This window comes from Borostomias antarcticus (genome assembly GCF_949987555.1).
Source record: "Borostomias antarcticus genome assembly, chromosome: 2".
Classification (NCBI taxonomy): domain Eukaryota; kingdom Metazoa; phylum Chordata; class Actinopteri; order Stomiiformes; family Stomiidae; genus Borostomias; species Borostomias antarcticus.
In genome coordinates, this window is record NC_140235.1 from 6598113 (window position 1) to 6613112 (window position 15000).

Genomic DNA, 15000 nt, shown 5'->3' on the forward strand with positions numbered 1-15000 from the left:
TCTCACTGTACTCTGCATATTGCACCTCTGTATGCCTGCTCTCTCTCTCCCCCTCTCTCCTCCTCTCCCTCTCTCTCTCCTTCTCTCTCCCCCTCTCCCCCCCTCTCTCTCTCTCTCCCTCTCTCCCTCTCTCCTCCTCTCTCTCACTCCCTCTCTCTCCCCTTCTCTCCGTCTCTCCCCCTCTCTCTCTCTCCCCCTCTCTCCCTCTCCCCCTCTCCCCCTCTCTCTCCCCCCCCTCTCTCTCTCTCCCTCTCTCTCTCTCCCTCTCTCTCTCTCTCCCCCTCTCTCTCCCTCTGTCTCTCCCTCTCTCTTTCTCACTTGCTGTTTTTCTCTCTTGTCTCTCTCTCCGTCATTCCAGCCTTCCACGAATAGTTTGTGCTTCTGTGTGTGTGAGTGTGTGTGTGTGTGTTTGTTTATAATATACTTTTGAGTGTATTTGGCTCTCTTGCTGTTTCTAACAGGTGAATCACTCAGACAGTAAACACCTGTGTGTGTGTGTGTGTGTGTGTGTGTGTGTGTGTGTGTGTGTGTGTGTGCGTGTGTGTGCGTGTGTGTGTGTGTGTGTGTGCGTGTGTGTGTGTTATACTGTGTTGACAGCACATCTGTACTTGTTATTGGTCATGCGGTTACATGGATATGTATTCATGTGATCCGCACGCGCATGTGTGTGTGTGTCCGGCCCTACGAGTGTGTATGTGCATGCGTGCGTGCATCTGGGTCTGTTTCTGTGCGCGTGTGTGGTTGTGTGCGTGTGTGTGTGTGGTTGTGTGTGTGGTTGTGTGCGTGTGAGTGTGAGTGGTTGTGTGCGTGTGTGTGTGCGTGTGAGTGTGCGTGCGTGTGTGTGTGCGTGTGTGTGCGTGCGTGTGCGTGTGTGCGTGCGTGTGTGAGTGTGCGTGCGTGTGTGCGTGCGTGTGAGTGTGCGTGCGTGTGTGTGTGTGTGTGTGTGTGTGAGATCGTAGCCGGGTCAGTGTTCTCTTTGTAACCGGAGACAGAGCCCTCAGCCATCCGTCTCACACTGAGCCCAGCAGACACACAGCTCCCCTCTATTCATCCCCATTTAGAAGGAGTCTGGCCTACATACACACACACACACACACACACACACACACACACACATAAACACACACACACACGCGCACACACACACACACACACATAAACACCGGACAGCTAAATACATACACAGTCTGGCCACAGCGCAGGGCACGCACGGCTGAATGACATATCACTCACACGTACAAAGACAGGACACACACACACACCTGTCACGTGCACGCACACACACGTGCACACGCTGTGTCTCTCACACACACACACACGAGCACACACACAGAGGCTCTCACACACACACACACACACTGTTCCCCTCCTCTCTCGGCTCTCCCCGGCGCGTCTTTAAATATTCATCACTCTGGCTGTGCTGAGAGTGCCATAAACGCTGCCTCACACTCCAGGGAATCACTAAAACCTCCTCTATCAACTGCTCTCACACACACGCACGCACACATAGTCATACACGTACGCTCACATGCGTGCATGCACAGTATACGGAAATACACACTCCAACCGGACACATTGGACACACACACGCACACATAGACACAGCATAGAGTAGCTCACACACACATGCACACACACAGAGACAAAGGCGGGTACATACAGTCAATGATTAAAACAGATAACCATTACACACACACACACACATACAGTATGTGTACAGTATATCCAAACTGTGTTTGCATTTAGCGGTTCCATGTTTATATGTGTGTGTGTGTGGGTGCGCGCGCATGTGCACATTTCTGTGCGTGTGTGTGCGTGTGTGTGTGCGTGTGTGTGTGTGTGTGTGTGTGTGCGCACTCTCCTGGCTCGGAGGCCTGAGTGGTGTTGTGTTCCAGGAAACAGGATGTCTCTTTGTTTGGGTTTTATCCCGTTGGTGAACGTTAGCTGCTCTAATCCCCTGAGAGTGTGTGCGCGTGTGTGTGTGTGTGGGGGGGGGGGCGTATTGCTGCATATGTGTGCACTGTGTTACTGTGTGAGTCTGTTATAGAGAGAGAGAGATATATAGAAAAGAGAGCGCCTTAAAAGTTTAAAAGATTTGGTAGAGGAAGTGGTGTGTGTTTGTGTGTGATTACGTGCTCGCGTGTGTGTGTGTGAGTTGATCCTATCATGACCTCTGATCAAAGACAATCATCTTCCAGGATGTGGTGTAAACTAGGCTTGAACACGCACACAACACAGACACTCAGTCACTGAACACGCACACACAACACACACTCAGTCACTGAACACGCACACACAACACACACTCAGTCACTGAACACGCACACACAACACACACTCAGTCACTGAACACGCACACACAACACACACTCAGTCACTGAACACGCACACACAACACACACTCAGTCACTGAACACGCACACACAACACACACTCAGTCACTGAACACGCACACACAACACACACTCAGTCACTGAACACGCACACACAACACACACTCAGTCACTGAACACGCACACAAAACACACACTCAGTCACTGAACACGCACACACAACACATACTCAGTCACTGGTTACGATGGACAGGGAAGTTATGGCCTGAGAACGAGTGTATTGAGGGCCAGAATGACACGTGTGTGTGTGTGTGTGTGTGTGTGCGTGTGTGTGTGTGTGTGCGCGCACGTGTGTGTGCGTGCGTGTGTGTATGTGTGCTTATCAGTAGTGAGGCCTTGTTCTTGTGTGAATTAAACCCCATTGAACTGTCCCTCTGATGGGGGGATGGATAGAGAAGGATTGAGGGGGTAAGAAAGTTGGATTATGGGAAAAGAGGTGGGGGGAGGATGGAGGGAGGAAGGGAGGATGAAGGGAGGAGGGGAGGATGGAGGGAGGAAGGAAGGATGGAGGGAGGCGGGGAGGATGGAGAGGGAGGGAGAAAGTAGGGGATTGAAAGGGGAAGAGAGTCAGAGTGAAGGAGAATGTGGGGAGAGAGAGTGAGAAGAGAGAGCAGTGAGGAGACGCGCGAGGAGTGAAGAGAGAGAGCGGCTGAAGGAGAGAGTGAGGGAGAGAGAGAGAGTGATGGAGGGAAGGGCTGATTGAGAGAGAGAGTGATGGATAGAGTGGTGTGAGTGCTTATGATGGAGGGCAGGCTCACAGATGCTCCCAGGGAGAGAGGGTCAAATCTTTGCTGCTGCACGTGTCCGTGTGTGTGTGTGTGTGTGTGTGTGTGTGTGTGTGTGTGTGTGTGTGTGTGTGTGTGTGTGTGTGTGTGTGTGGTGTGTGTGTGTGTGGTGTGTGTGTGTGTGCGTGTGCCTGTGTGAGAGAGAGTGCTTGTAAGCTAACACACGTAGCTGTACGTCCAACCCAGGTTGGCCGTGGTGTTTGTGGAGATTTGACTCTACTACCAATTTAACACCCCCCCACACTCCGTCCCCCCCCCCCCCCGCCCTCGACACACACACACACACACACACACACTCTTTTCCCAGCCAGGCATAGCCCGCAGCTACGCTCTCCTGCCTCATTCATCTTTCATTAGAAAAGCGAAACAGCCCACCTCCTTCCCCTCCACTCCTCCCTCTTTCTACTTCTCCCTAATTCTCTCTCTTCCTCTCTCTGCCTCCCGCTATTTCTCTCTCACTTCCTTGATGCATAAATCCCCCCCCCCCCCGATATCTTTCTTTCTCACTTCCTCTGTATCTGTGCGCTTCGACGTCTCTTTCTCTGACCCCCCCCCACTGCCACCTCCCCCTTCCCTCTCTCCTACTCCCCACATCTCCCTTTTTTCTCTCTCTCTCTCCCTCTCTCTCTCTCCCTCTCTCTTTGACATTCTCTGTTCTCGCTCTCCCCATCGCCTCTCTCTAACACATTCTCACCTCTCTATCATGTTCTCTTTCTCTCTCTCCTCTCACTCTCTCACCCTTCTTTCGATCTCTTATTTGCGCCGCTCTCTCTCTCTCTGCCACCACATTTTGCTCTCTCTCTCTCTCCCCCTTTCATTTCTCTCCTTTGGCTGAGGGGAAAGGCTCTTTGCCTCTAATTGCGGCTGTTCCGTTGCCATGGCGCGTGTTGCTTGGCAGTATGAGGTGCGGTGCTGTGTGTGTGTGTGTGTGGCAGGCAGATGATTGCTGGCTGCCAGCTCTCGTTTCCCGGACGCCGATCGTGTTTCTGTAGCGGCGGCAGAAAAAAAATGAGACGCCAGAAATAGCCCCCCACCCCCCGCACACACACAAACACACACACACACACACACACAGACTTATTCCCTCATGCATTCACACACACACCATGCACACATCACAAAAACCACACATCTTCTCTTTGCGTCTCGTCAAACCATTGAGGTCACTTGTCACTGATTTACAGATGACCCAAGTGAGTCATATACACACACACACACACACACACACACACACACACAGATAAACACACACAAATACACACATTCTTCTTTTCACCTCTGCTCCTGCTGTGCATGTGTGTGTGTCTGGGTGCCTCAGGCAAGGCTGTTGACAGTGTGTGTGTTTGCTTTCATGTATGGTTTGTAATAGTTTATGCGCGTGTGGTTTGTACGTACATGTGTGTCTAGGTTTTTGTGCGTGTGGTGGTTTCTCCAGAGAGGGCTGTGCGTGTGCATGTGTGTGTGTGTGTGTGGGGGGGGGGGGGAGACTCCTGATTTATTTCAGCTTTAATGGGAAGTGAAGTGAATGTAAGCAGCAGCTGGTCTGCTCCTCAGAGATATAGATGACGGCTAACCCAGAAACGGCTAAGAGAGGTGGGGAGGTAACGGAGATAGCGAGCTAACAGAGTGCCTACACGTTTCTAACACTAACCCCAAAAAAACGCTAGCGTCTAAAAGACGTCTTTTAGACGTCTTTTTTGGACGTCCAAAGACATCCAATTAGGAGCCAGAATTAAAGTTTTTTTTAGACGTTCAGACATTGAACCTGTTCTGCATGTCCAGACATGTCTTAGAGGGGTCCAAGCCAGACGTTCAAATATTGAGGGGTCCAGCAGACGTACAAATGGGGTTCTGGACCGACGGACGTTATTAAGACATGATCTGAACGTCTCCCTGACGTCGCATGTTTGCTGCCGCTTGCTTTCCACAAACGCAGAGTAAACAGCTAGTGACCTAATGGAAATAATAATAATAATAATAATAATCTTTATTTATAGAGCACATTTCAGACACAATGTGCCTCAATATGCTTTACACAACATAATAAATACAATAGACAACAGAAAAACAAACCAACACAAACGTAAAATTCAGACATGAGAAAACAATGTAAAGTAGGAATGACATTATGCTAACAAAATTAAAAACCTGCATTGTTATTGTTCAATGGAAAATGCCCTTTTGAACAGGTAGGTCTTCAGATTTTTCTTAAGTATCCACGGTGCCAGATCTAAAACAGCGCTAACACAAACACACAAAAACAACTAGCAAGCTAAAAGAGCAAAAATACAAAACTATTCTAAACACTAGAGCAGCCATCACCAACAGGCGGACCGCGGTCCGGATCCAGACCCAGAAGCCATCCAATCCGGACCGCGTCTATAACCTGATAAATCAATGAGAATTTCTCCCTTTTGACAGAGTGTAAGCAACTAGTTTGAGCCTGCGCAGCCTTTGTAGTATTCTACGGCATTTGTTTACTATCTCACTCATTTCAAAAGGGCATGTGTGTTCATTGCCTGACGTCATCCAGTCTATATGTGACAGCCTAGCTATCGTTGACGTTACTGTTATCAGAGCGATTCCTTGCTAATATTAGTTGGAGTTGGACACTGCGGACACTGCATGACCGGAGGAACGTAACGACAAACGAAGAGGGAAGTGAGATAATATAAGACAGAAGTAATGTCAGCCTATACATGCCGTGCTCTAAAATAAGAAAAATAGATGTTGAAAATAGGGCGTTCCATCAAGTGGAACGAGTTGTATATATTCATTCTCCCCGCGAGTAGCTCTAAACCTGTTTGTCTCATATGTACCGAGAAATGTAGCCTACTTTATTTGATTTTAAAGTAAGTTGGGGACCATACAACTGAAGTCAACAATATTTTAACTTCCATGCGTATTTCACAGTAACATACCTGCTGCTATACAACAATTTGATAGGAATATGCAAGGAAACAAATCTGCGTTGAGGGTATAAAAAACTCACGCATCACCACCGGACCTGGCTTGAGGCCATTTTGTCAAACTGGACCTCTTAGAACTTTACTTGATTACCCCTTCCCTAGAGGGATAACAGTGCTAATACAGCGGCAACACTTAAATCATAAGGCCCCGGCCACACTAGTCTGGTATGCACACCGTTCACATGCATAGCTGTCAATTTGAGGATTTGTTGTGACAATAAATGATGAAGAAACGATCTGTTGGTGAATTTGTCATTATATACCTGTAGTTTTCACTCAGATACCTCGACAGAATGCCGTAAACATTGTTGTCGGATGCATTTAGAATCGGGCATGACATTTTTTGGGCACTCCCTTCATTTAACTTAAAGGGGTAGTGTGTTATTTTGGACATGTAGCCCTATTTCTGATATGTCTCTCATCAATCTGAAACATAGAGACCATCATTTCATTGATCGCTCAAATATTGAGCTGGATTGAGATTTTCATCCGACTCAAATTTCTTTACAATGGAAGTGGGCAGGGCATGTTATTATGTGTTGAAAAACTCAAGAAAAACTAGCAGGAAGCTTAGTGTGTAATCTTACTGGTCTCAGTATGCTGCACTATGAAATGTATCACAATCCGTTGTGTTAACGTGCTTGGCAAGACTTGGATATGAGCGTTGCTCCAGCCTAGTTTTCACCCCTCCCCCGAACCCTTCCGTGGGAGCGGTGAAAACGGGGCTGGAGCAACGCTAAACACAACGGATTGTGATACATTTCACAGTACAGCATACTGAGACCGTTAAGATTACTATTATGTTAAATCAAGATGTATTAGTCAATGAGGACCTCCGTGAAACCATCTCTTTGTATACATTGTTTTGGTTCTGCTACAGCATTTTCTAAAATTAAGTTTTGGGTCAGAAAAAAATGCAGCTTAAAGCTGAGGGTGTCTCGTCCCATAGAGGCGTGGTCACACAAACCGTGCGTGCGCGCTGAGATTCAATCATCAATACGGGGTGTTCTTCACAGCCTTATTTAGGAGTGTAGGCATTCCTAAACTGATCAAGCAGGCTCCAGACCACAAACAATAAACCACATTTACCCTCACATGTCATGTTTCCAAGCATAAGTTACATATTGTCACTTTAACAGAACTAGCGAGTTAACAGAGCTATTATATAGCGGCAAGATGCCAGGACACATCTCCAAGACTGAGGAACTCAAGACCTGTTTAAAGGAAAATGCTCGTTTTTGACAACCTGGACCTTATTTACGACATATTATAAGAAGTATGACTCACCGAGATCACTTTTGTGTTGTTCGGAGGCCTGTAGAAGAAATTTAAAATCCAGCGTGAGCCAGTATATCCATGTAATGGCGTCGGACGGGGCAACGGGAATGCAGTTTCTCAAAATCCATTTTCGGCCGCTAAACGGTTGTTTTCATCAATCAGATTGGATGAATCGACAGTTGAGATTCCTCAACGCGAGCCATTGTTGTTTTGGTTTTCAAATACAGGGTCTTTAGCCTGTAATATGATCTTTACACGCCTCTCCCCCACTTGCTCCAGCACGCATGCGCACAGGCCAGCGCGCAGACTGGCTATTCTCCGTCTGTAGGCTACACTCGCGCTCACATTCTCTGCGCTACGATCGGATTGTTGGTGCCTAGAATATTGTGTGCAATATGGCTGAATATTTGTCAGATTTAGAGGATCTAGAAAATGAATTTGTTTGTTGTTCTCGGGCCAGCTGTTCCTCTCTCTGTCTCCTCACCCTCCTTTCAAGGAGCTCTTCGTCCGTATACTCTGGCTCAAAACGACATGGACGTCCGTCATATTCTAATTCATTTTCTAGATCCTCTAAATCTGACAAATATTCAGCCATATTGCACACAATATTCTAGCCACTGACGAGGCTGCCCACTGCTCCTGGCTGCCCCTGGAGGAGGACGGCTTGGATGGGAAAATGCAGAGGAGAAATTCCACCGGCGACCGCCGTAGATGTGTGTGTGTATTGTGTTTGTGTGTTGTGTGTGTGTGTATTGTGTGTGTATGTGTTGCGTGTGTGTGTGTGTTGTGTGTATTGTGTGTGTGTGTGTGTGTGTGTGTTGTGTGTGTGTGTATTTGTGTGTATTGTGTGTGTGTGTGTATGCTGTGTGTGTGTGTATTGTGTGTGTGTGTGTTGTGTGTGTGTGTGTGTGTGATGTGTCACTACTCACTCACGTGTGTTTGCGTGTCACTTGCCATGTGGCAGAATAAAGACCCCTCGAGGTCCAGTAATTACGTTTTAAATAATTGACTAGCCTGATGGATATGTGCTCAGATATCCCTGAGAGAGAGAGAAAAAAACGTAATCATTCAAAACTACAAAGCAAACACATTATAACTCAATACCCAAACGCAAACACAAAGGGCTAATACAGGGTTAGCAGTGCTGAGGACCAACCGTGTGTGTGTGTGTGTGTGTGTGTGTGTGTGTGTGTGTGTGTGTGTGTGTGAGAGAGAGAGAGAGAGAGGGAGAGAGTGAGAGTTTGTGTGTGAGAGAGAGAGTGAGAGTTTGTGTGTCTTAAGTTGTCCCTTAGGCACTCTACAGGCTGTGCGGGAGATTGAAGTCGGAGATTGAGAACGGAGAGAAAGAGCGATGGAGAGGTAGAAGGAGAAAGGTTAAAGGAGGATAGCGGGGTGGGGGATGGAGAGAATGCAGTGGAGAGACAGACATGCACTGAGGGAGAGAGAAAGGGAGAGATGGAGAGGGAGGAAGTTGAGGGGGGGGTGAGGAAAGGTGTGGGAGAGAGAGATTAAGAGAATGATGTTAGAGATTCAGCAAAAGGGAAGGGTTTAGAGAAGAGAGCTGAATAGGAGGCGGTAGAGAGACGCAGGGGAAGGTTAGGGGAGAGGGGAGAGAGGGGGGAGTCGGGGGCTCCGCTTCGTTCCTCCTGTCCTTGTAAAGTGCCGTCAGCACGGCAGCCAGGAATGTGTCAGGCCAGCCGTCTCACACTGCCTAATGGGCTCTTAAACACTGATATAAAGCACCATCTCTCCCTCTTTCTCTCTCTCTCTCACACACTCTCTCACTCGCCTTCTCTCACTCTCTCTCACTCCGTCTATCTCTACCTTTCAATCTCTCGCATTCCCCTCTCTTTTTCTCTCACTCCACCTCTCGCTTTCTCTCACTCCTTCTCTCACTCTCTCACTCCCGTCTCTCTCCCCCCTTTCAGTGTCCCTCTCTTGCACACCCGCCCCCTCTCACTCTCTCTCTCTCTCTCTCTCCCTCTCTTGTTTGTTCTTACCCTGTGTGTTAGCTAAGCTGACTGTTTGATTTTGTGAGAGTTTGTTTTGTTATATACTGTTTATTCCCTCCTACACACAATACAAAGGTTAACCTATTTCTATCTCTGTTGAACCCCCTTCTCCTCCCCTCCCTCTCTCTATCCCACCTCCCTCCTCCTCACTCTCTCCCTCCTCCTCCCCCCAGGGTCCATAACGCGTTGTACCCCCAGGAGCAGCTCTTCTCTCTCACCCTGCTGCACGTCCTCTCCGCCCCGCTCCACGGCCTGGCCAACGCCTTCGTGTTCGGGCTGGACCGGGACACCTGGAGCCTGCTCAGCCCCTCGGGAATACAGGTACAGACACACCTGCCCCCCCCCCCCCCCCCCCCCCCCCCAACAACTCTCCTCTCAACTCAACACACCCCTCCTCTCCCGAACACACCCCTGCCTCTCTCTCCTCTGCTCTCTCTCTCTCCCTCTCTCTCTGCTCTCTCCCTCCCTCTCTCTCCCTCTCTCTCCTCTGCTCTCTCTCTCTCCCTCTCTCTCTCCCTCTCTGCTCTCTCTCCCTCTCTCTCTCTTTCCCTCTCTCTCTGCCTCTCTCTCCTCTGCTCTCTCTCCCTCTCTCTCTGCTCTCTCCCTCTCTCTCCCTCCCTCTCTCTCCTCTGCTCTCTCCCTCTCTCTCTCCGCTACTCATGTTTTTCCTTAAAGGGGGGAGGGGTGGGGGGATATTTAGCTTGTGATTAGATAATGATGCCGGAGGGAAATTACAGCCGCGGACACACACACACACACACACACACACACACACACACACACACGTACCAATGTCACCGGTAATGGGTTGCGAGCACACTCAGAGGAGTGTGACCCTCTACGTAAATGCCAGTGGAATTTGTGTGTGTGTGTGTGTGTGTGTGTGTGTGTGTGTGTCAATGACGGAAAGATATTTTCCCTATATGTCTGCTAGAGGGTAAACCACAGAGGGAGCTAGTGGTATGTGTGAGTAACAGAAAGAGGGATGTGTGTGTGTGTGTGTGTGTTTGAGAGAGAGGCACAGAGAGCGAGTGAGAGTAACACGCTAAAAGGACGTGTGTGTTTGTGTGTTTATTTGCGTGGGTGGGGATGTGTGTGTGCGCTCGGTTGTGTGTGTGTGTGTCCTCTGTCGTGACTAACAGGCGGTTGTTATTCATCATGGCATGCGACTCCCAGCAGCCCACACACATCAGGTGCGAGATTTGCAGAGAGGAGGGGAGGGGAGGGGGCGTAACGTCGTCAAAACATTCTACACTCTCCCCAGCAAATCTGTGCTTTTTCTCCCACCCTCTCTCTGTTTTAATCTCTCTACCTCTGTTCCGCTATCTCACCCTCTGTCTGCCGTTTCTATCGTTTGCTTTCTCTCAGTCTCTTTCTGGCTCTCCTCTCGTTCTCCCTCTCCTCTCTGTCCTTCATATCTACAACATTCTCTCTCTCTCTCTCTCTCCGTGCGTCTCTTTTGTGTTTCTTTCTCTCCCACCCTTCTTTTCTTCCTCCCTTGCCTCAACTCAGTTTTCTTTATGCCTCGTTCTCTATCTTTCGATCCCCCAGTCTCTCACTCCCTCCCTCCCTCTCTGACTCTCCCTCTTTGGTGCGCGCTGTCTCTTTCTGTATGACTCTCTTCTTCGCTCACGCGTTCTCTCTGTTTTGAGTCTCTCTCTCTCTCTCTCTCTCTCTCTCTGGTATTGATCAGCATTGTAGACCATGTGGCCCAACTGCCAGCTGCACTGCTATCAGCACACTCTTCGGCTTTGCTCAATGTTTGTGTGCTGTTTGTGTCTAATATAGGTTCCATCTTATTAAGTCTATGCATTTACAGATAATGGTTTTGGAACAGTGTGTGTGGGGTGGGGGGGTGGGTGGGGAGGGGTGTAGTGACCGTCATCTGAACCCCTGAATCATGACCCTTCAAGCTTTGCGTACTTAGCTACGTTTGTGTCTGTGTTGACTAATGTATTTATTTGTTTTGTGTGTGTGTGTGTGTGTGTGTGTTGGTTCCCACCCAGCTGGCCCTCCAGTCTCGTCTGTGTGACCGGACCAGGATCGGGGAGTACCGGCCAGGGGTGGTCCGTTACACGCAGGCCGACCTCGGGGACTTCAGCGCAGACGACGACGACGACGACAACAACGTGCTCTTCTACTCCCCGAATATGACTCTGAAAGACAGAGGGCCGTGAGACACGGGGGGGGAGGGGAGGGGGGGAGAGGACTGAGGCGGAGAGAAAATGAGGAAACCGGGCTCACGGAGAAGAGGAGAGAAAATAAAGAGTTTTTTTTAAGGTAGCATTGAGAGGAAGATAGGAGCAGGAGATGAGCTGTCAGGTTCCATTATTAATCCCCCTCCTTTACTATTTAATATCCAAAAGCTGTACACGCACATGCGCACGCACACACGCACACACACACACACACACCTGGAACTGCAGCTCTGCAATACGGCCGCCCTGCCTGGTAGTCTACCTCTCTCACAGCATTGAAAAAGAACGCCAAGCAAGCAGCGGTCGCTGTTGTAAAGATCCTTTTCTAACGCCGCCTCGCACACACATCGGCCGCGTCTCAAAAGGCTCGCGCCGCCTCCTCCGTTTCCCCCCACCCCGCCCTCCTCTGCGCTCTGCAGTGAAAGGAGACGGAGCTGGATGTGAAATGGAGGAAGCTTAACTGAACTGTAGCTCACCTCAGGTTGTGTGACAGTGTGTACACGGTAGCCCGTGTGTGTGTGTTTGAAGCAGCACGACCAGAGCAGAGATCCGATGCTGTGTTGGACAGTATACGGCCCGTACGGTATGGGACACCTCTCTCCTGGTCACGCTAGGCGAGCCGAGGAAGGGTCGGAGCGTCCACCTGTCCTCTCTGTGAGGCCCGGAGAGGACACGGCTTTAGACTGAGGACACGGCTTTAGACCGGCGTGTGCGATTAGAGGATGTCTCTATTGAGATGCAAGGTGTGGAGAGGCGGGTATGAGAGAGGGGGGGGTTCGAGGGGAAGAGAACGTGAGAGTGGGGAAAGAGGGAAAGAAAAAAAACGGACGAGAAAGAGAGAAGATCACAGGACAGTGGAAGCCCGAAGGCTGACTCTCTTTGTACTGTTGCAGTGTTTGTTTTTGTCTTGACTTATGGTATTATTCGTTTTACTACTCTTTCTACAAGTATTTTGTTTTTTGTATCGTTCCACGTCAGTGAATGTGGTTATGAAATGCTATTTTTTTTCAGATTTTGTTTGTTAAACTGTATTTATATAACAGTGTGTATACTGTATATATGTGTGTATATGCTATATATTTTTGTACGCGTGCCTTTTTGACTGAAATGTAAAATATTAATTTCTCCTCAACAAACCACTTCCTTGTCTTAAGAACTCTCACAGACACGGACACAGATAGGAGCTCGAACAAACGCCTCCTAAGGACAGGTTCAAGGTCAAATACAGCCACATAAACTCACGTAATCACAACCGGTCACACGCACACTTTCTTAGGTGCCTGTCAAACACTGCTTAGTCTTACGCTTATGAAACACACCGTTTTTTTCTGAAGCAGCTTGATGACTTGTCATCCACCACAGCCACTGTCATTGGTTGACAACTGTAGAAAGCAGATCAGTGAAGGGATTGGCAGGTTATGTGGTTGTATTCCCGACTACCTGCCCATGAAAGCCTGACTTTCTAACGGTCCAGTTTGAACCACGGACTCCTGTGGTTCAAACTGGTGGATCCCTACACCCAAGACGGTCTGAACCACAGCTGTAGGATACATGAGGCTCATTCTGGAAAGTAGCTCAAACCTTGAAAAAAAACACATAGGCTACACACAAATTATGTTGGCGCCATTCGTGGTTTTTCTCAGTTGTAGCCTACACTCCATCAAATAAATGAGAAGGAGACATTTCTAAACAAAAACGCGTGTATTCTTTCTCCTCTCTGTATGCATGGTAGCCTATGTGTGTGTGTGTGTGTGTGTGCGTGCGCGCGCGTGCGTGCGTGTGTGTCTCAGGGCCACTGGAATAATGGATATTAATTACTGGCGAGCCCTGCCTCCGCCGTTTCTCCAAATCTGGTTAACTGGATTTTGATTAATGAAAAACGCTGCCCTGTCCTCCAGAAATCTGCCCCCACCGCGGAAACGTCCTCCGCGCAGCCAAGTCCACGATTTTAAAGGCTCTAACCGTTTAAAAAAAGAGCCGCCAAGTGTCTGGATATTGGCGAATATCCCTGTCACAAGGTAAGAACGATTTTCCCTTCCTATCGCCGCATGCGCTGTAATTGGATACAATTTAACACTCGCAGCCCACGGGCATGTCGACACGCGCACTGCCTACTATTAGCCGCCTCGCCCTCCCACCGAATCATTATTCAGATCTCGTGAGGGAGACCGTGTGAGAGAGAAAATACCGTGTGTGAGGGAGAGTGTAGGTAGAGAGAGAGTACATGTGTGGAGAGAGGGAGAGCCGGGACGTCGTTTGGCGACACGGTATTCGGGGAGAAACCGGAGCCGTTGTTGGACTCTGGCCATGACCCAGCGGTGACGCACAGACTCAAAGGGAGCGAGAGGGGGATATGACGGCAGTAGCCTAGATAGAGGCCAACAACAGGCGGGGAAATAACCCATAGCCTACAGCTCAAATCCAATAATGAAAGGCAGCCAGCCTGCTAAACTACGGCACTATTTTTTGTTGGAAGGATGGAAATGTGTATAGCTGGACGTCGGTCTTTGCTCCTCTACACCAGTAAAATCGTATGCCATTAATCAACATTGTTCACATTATTGAACTGATATAGACTAGGTTACTAAAAAACACGCCACTCTCTCCATCAACCTCAACCAACAAACGGTCTAGCCTACACCGAACAATATTTTATCAGCTCAACTACTTGGACCTTTGAGTGTGTCTGTGTGTGTGTGTGGGGGGGGGGGTAGCCTAGGCCTACGGAGATCCGGAGTAGCCATTAGCCTACCCACTTCTTTATCCACGGACAGTTCTTATCCACCACCACTGTGATGTAAAAACTGAACAATTTCAGCATGTGCTGCTAGTATAGCCTACCTACCCACTTCTCCAGTCACTGCTCCTGACACACTGCCGCCTGTCTGCTTTATTTGTTTGTTGCCTTTGGATGAGCGCGAGCCGTGCGCGTGCGTCTGTCTGAGTGCGTTCGCGCGCTTCTGTTCTGGCCGCCCCTCGCACGCTCTGCGCTCTGTCGCTCTCTCTCTGCTCTCTCTCTCTCTCTCTCTTTCCAGCCTGCCTCCGCTAATCGCAGTGGCACGGGGGGAAGCGGGGAAATGGAGCGCCGACGGCCTCTCGCTGCGCCGAGGTGTTTATGAGCTGTGTGTGCGTGTGTGCGCGTGCGCGCGCGCACACACACGCGCGTGAGTGTGTGCGTTTGTGTGTGTGTGTGTGTGTGTGTGTGTGCGTGCGTGTGTGTTTGCACGCAGCCCGACAGAGCTCTCCGCCAGCGGGGGAAGGAGGGAGAGGCGGGGAAGTGGGAGGGTGGGTGGCGAGGTTATGAGCGGAACTCGACAGCGCCGAGGGAGGGGGAGGGAGGGAGGGATGCGGGCAGGCTGCTGCCG

The 15000-nt window shown here is 49.4% G+C and overlaps 1 protein-coding gene across 1 annotated transcript in view; it reads left to right on the top strand.

The window, feature by feature from the left end:
- The window catches only part of LOC311329553 (cyclic AMP receptor 3), a gene marked incomplete at its 3' end in the record, with an annotated part of 61152 nt that extends 49538 nt beyond the window's left edge, over window positions 1-11614 (top strand). The window contains exons 10-11 of the mRNA XM_084461428.1: window positions 9611-9758; window positions 11444-11614. Coding sequence (XP_084317554.1) covers window positions 9611-9758; window positions 11444-11614 — 319 coding nt within the window. The remainder of the gene's footprint in view (window positions 1-9610; window positions 9759-11443) is intronic.
- Window positions 11615-15000: the final 3386 nt, after the last annotated feature.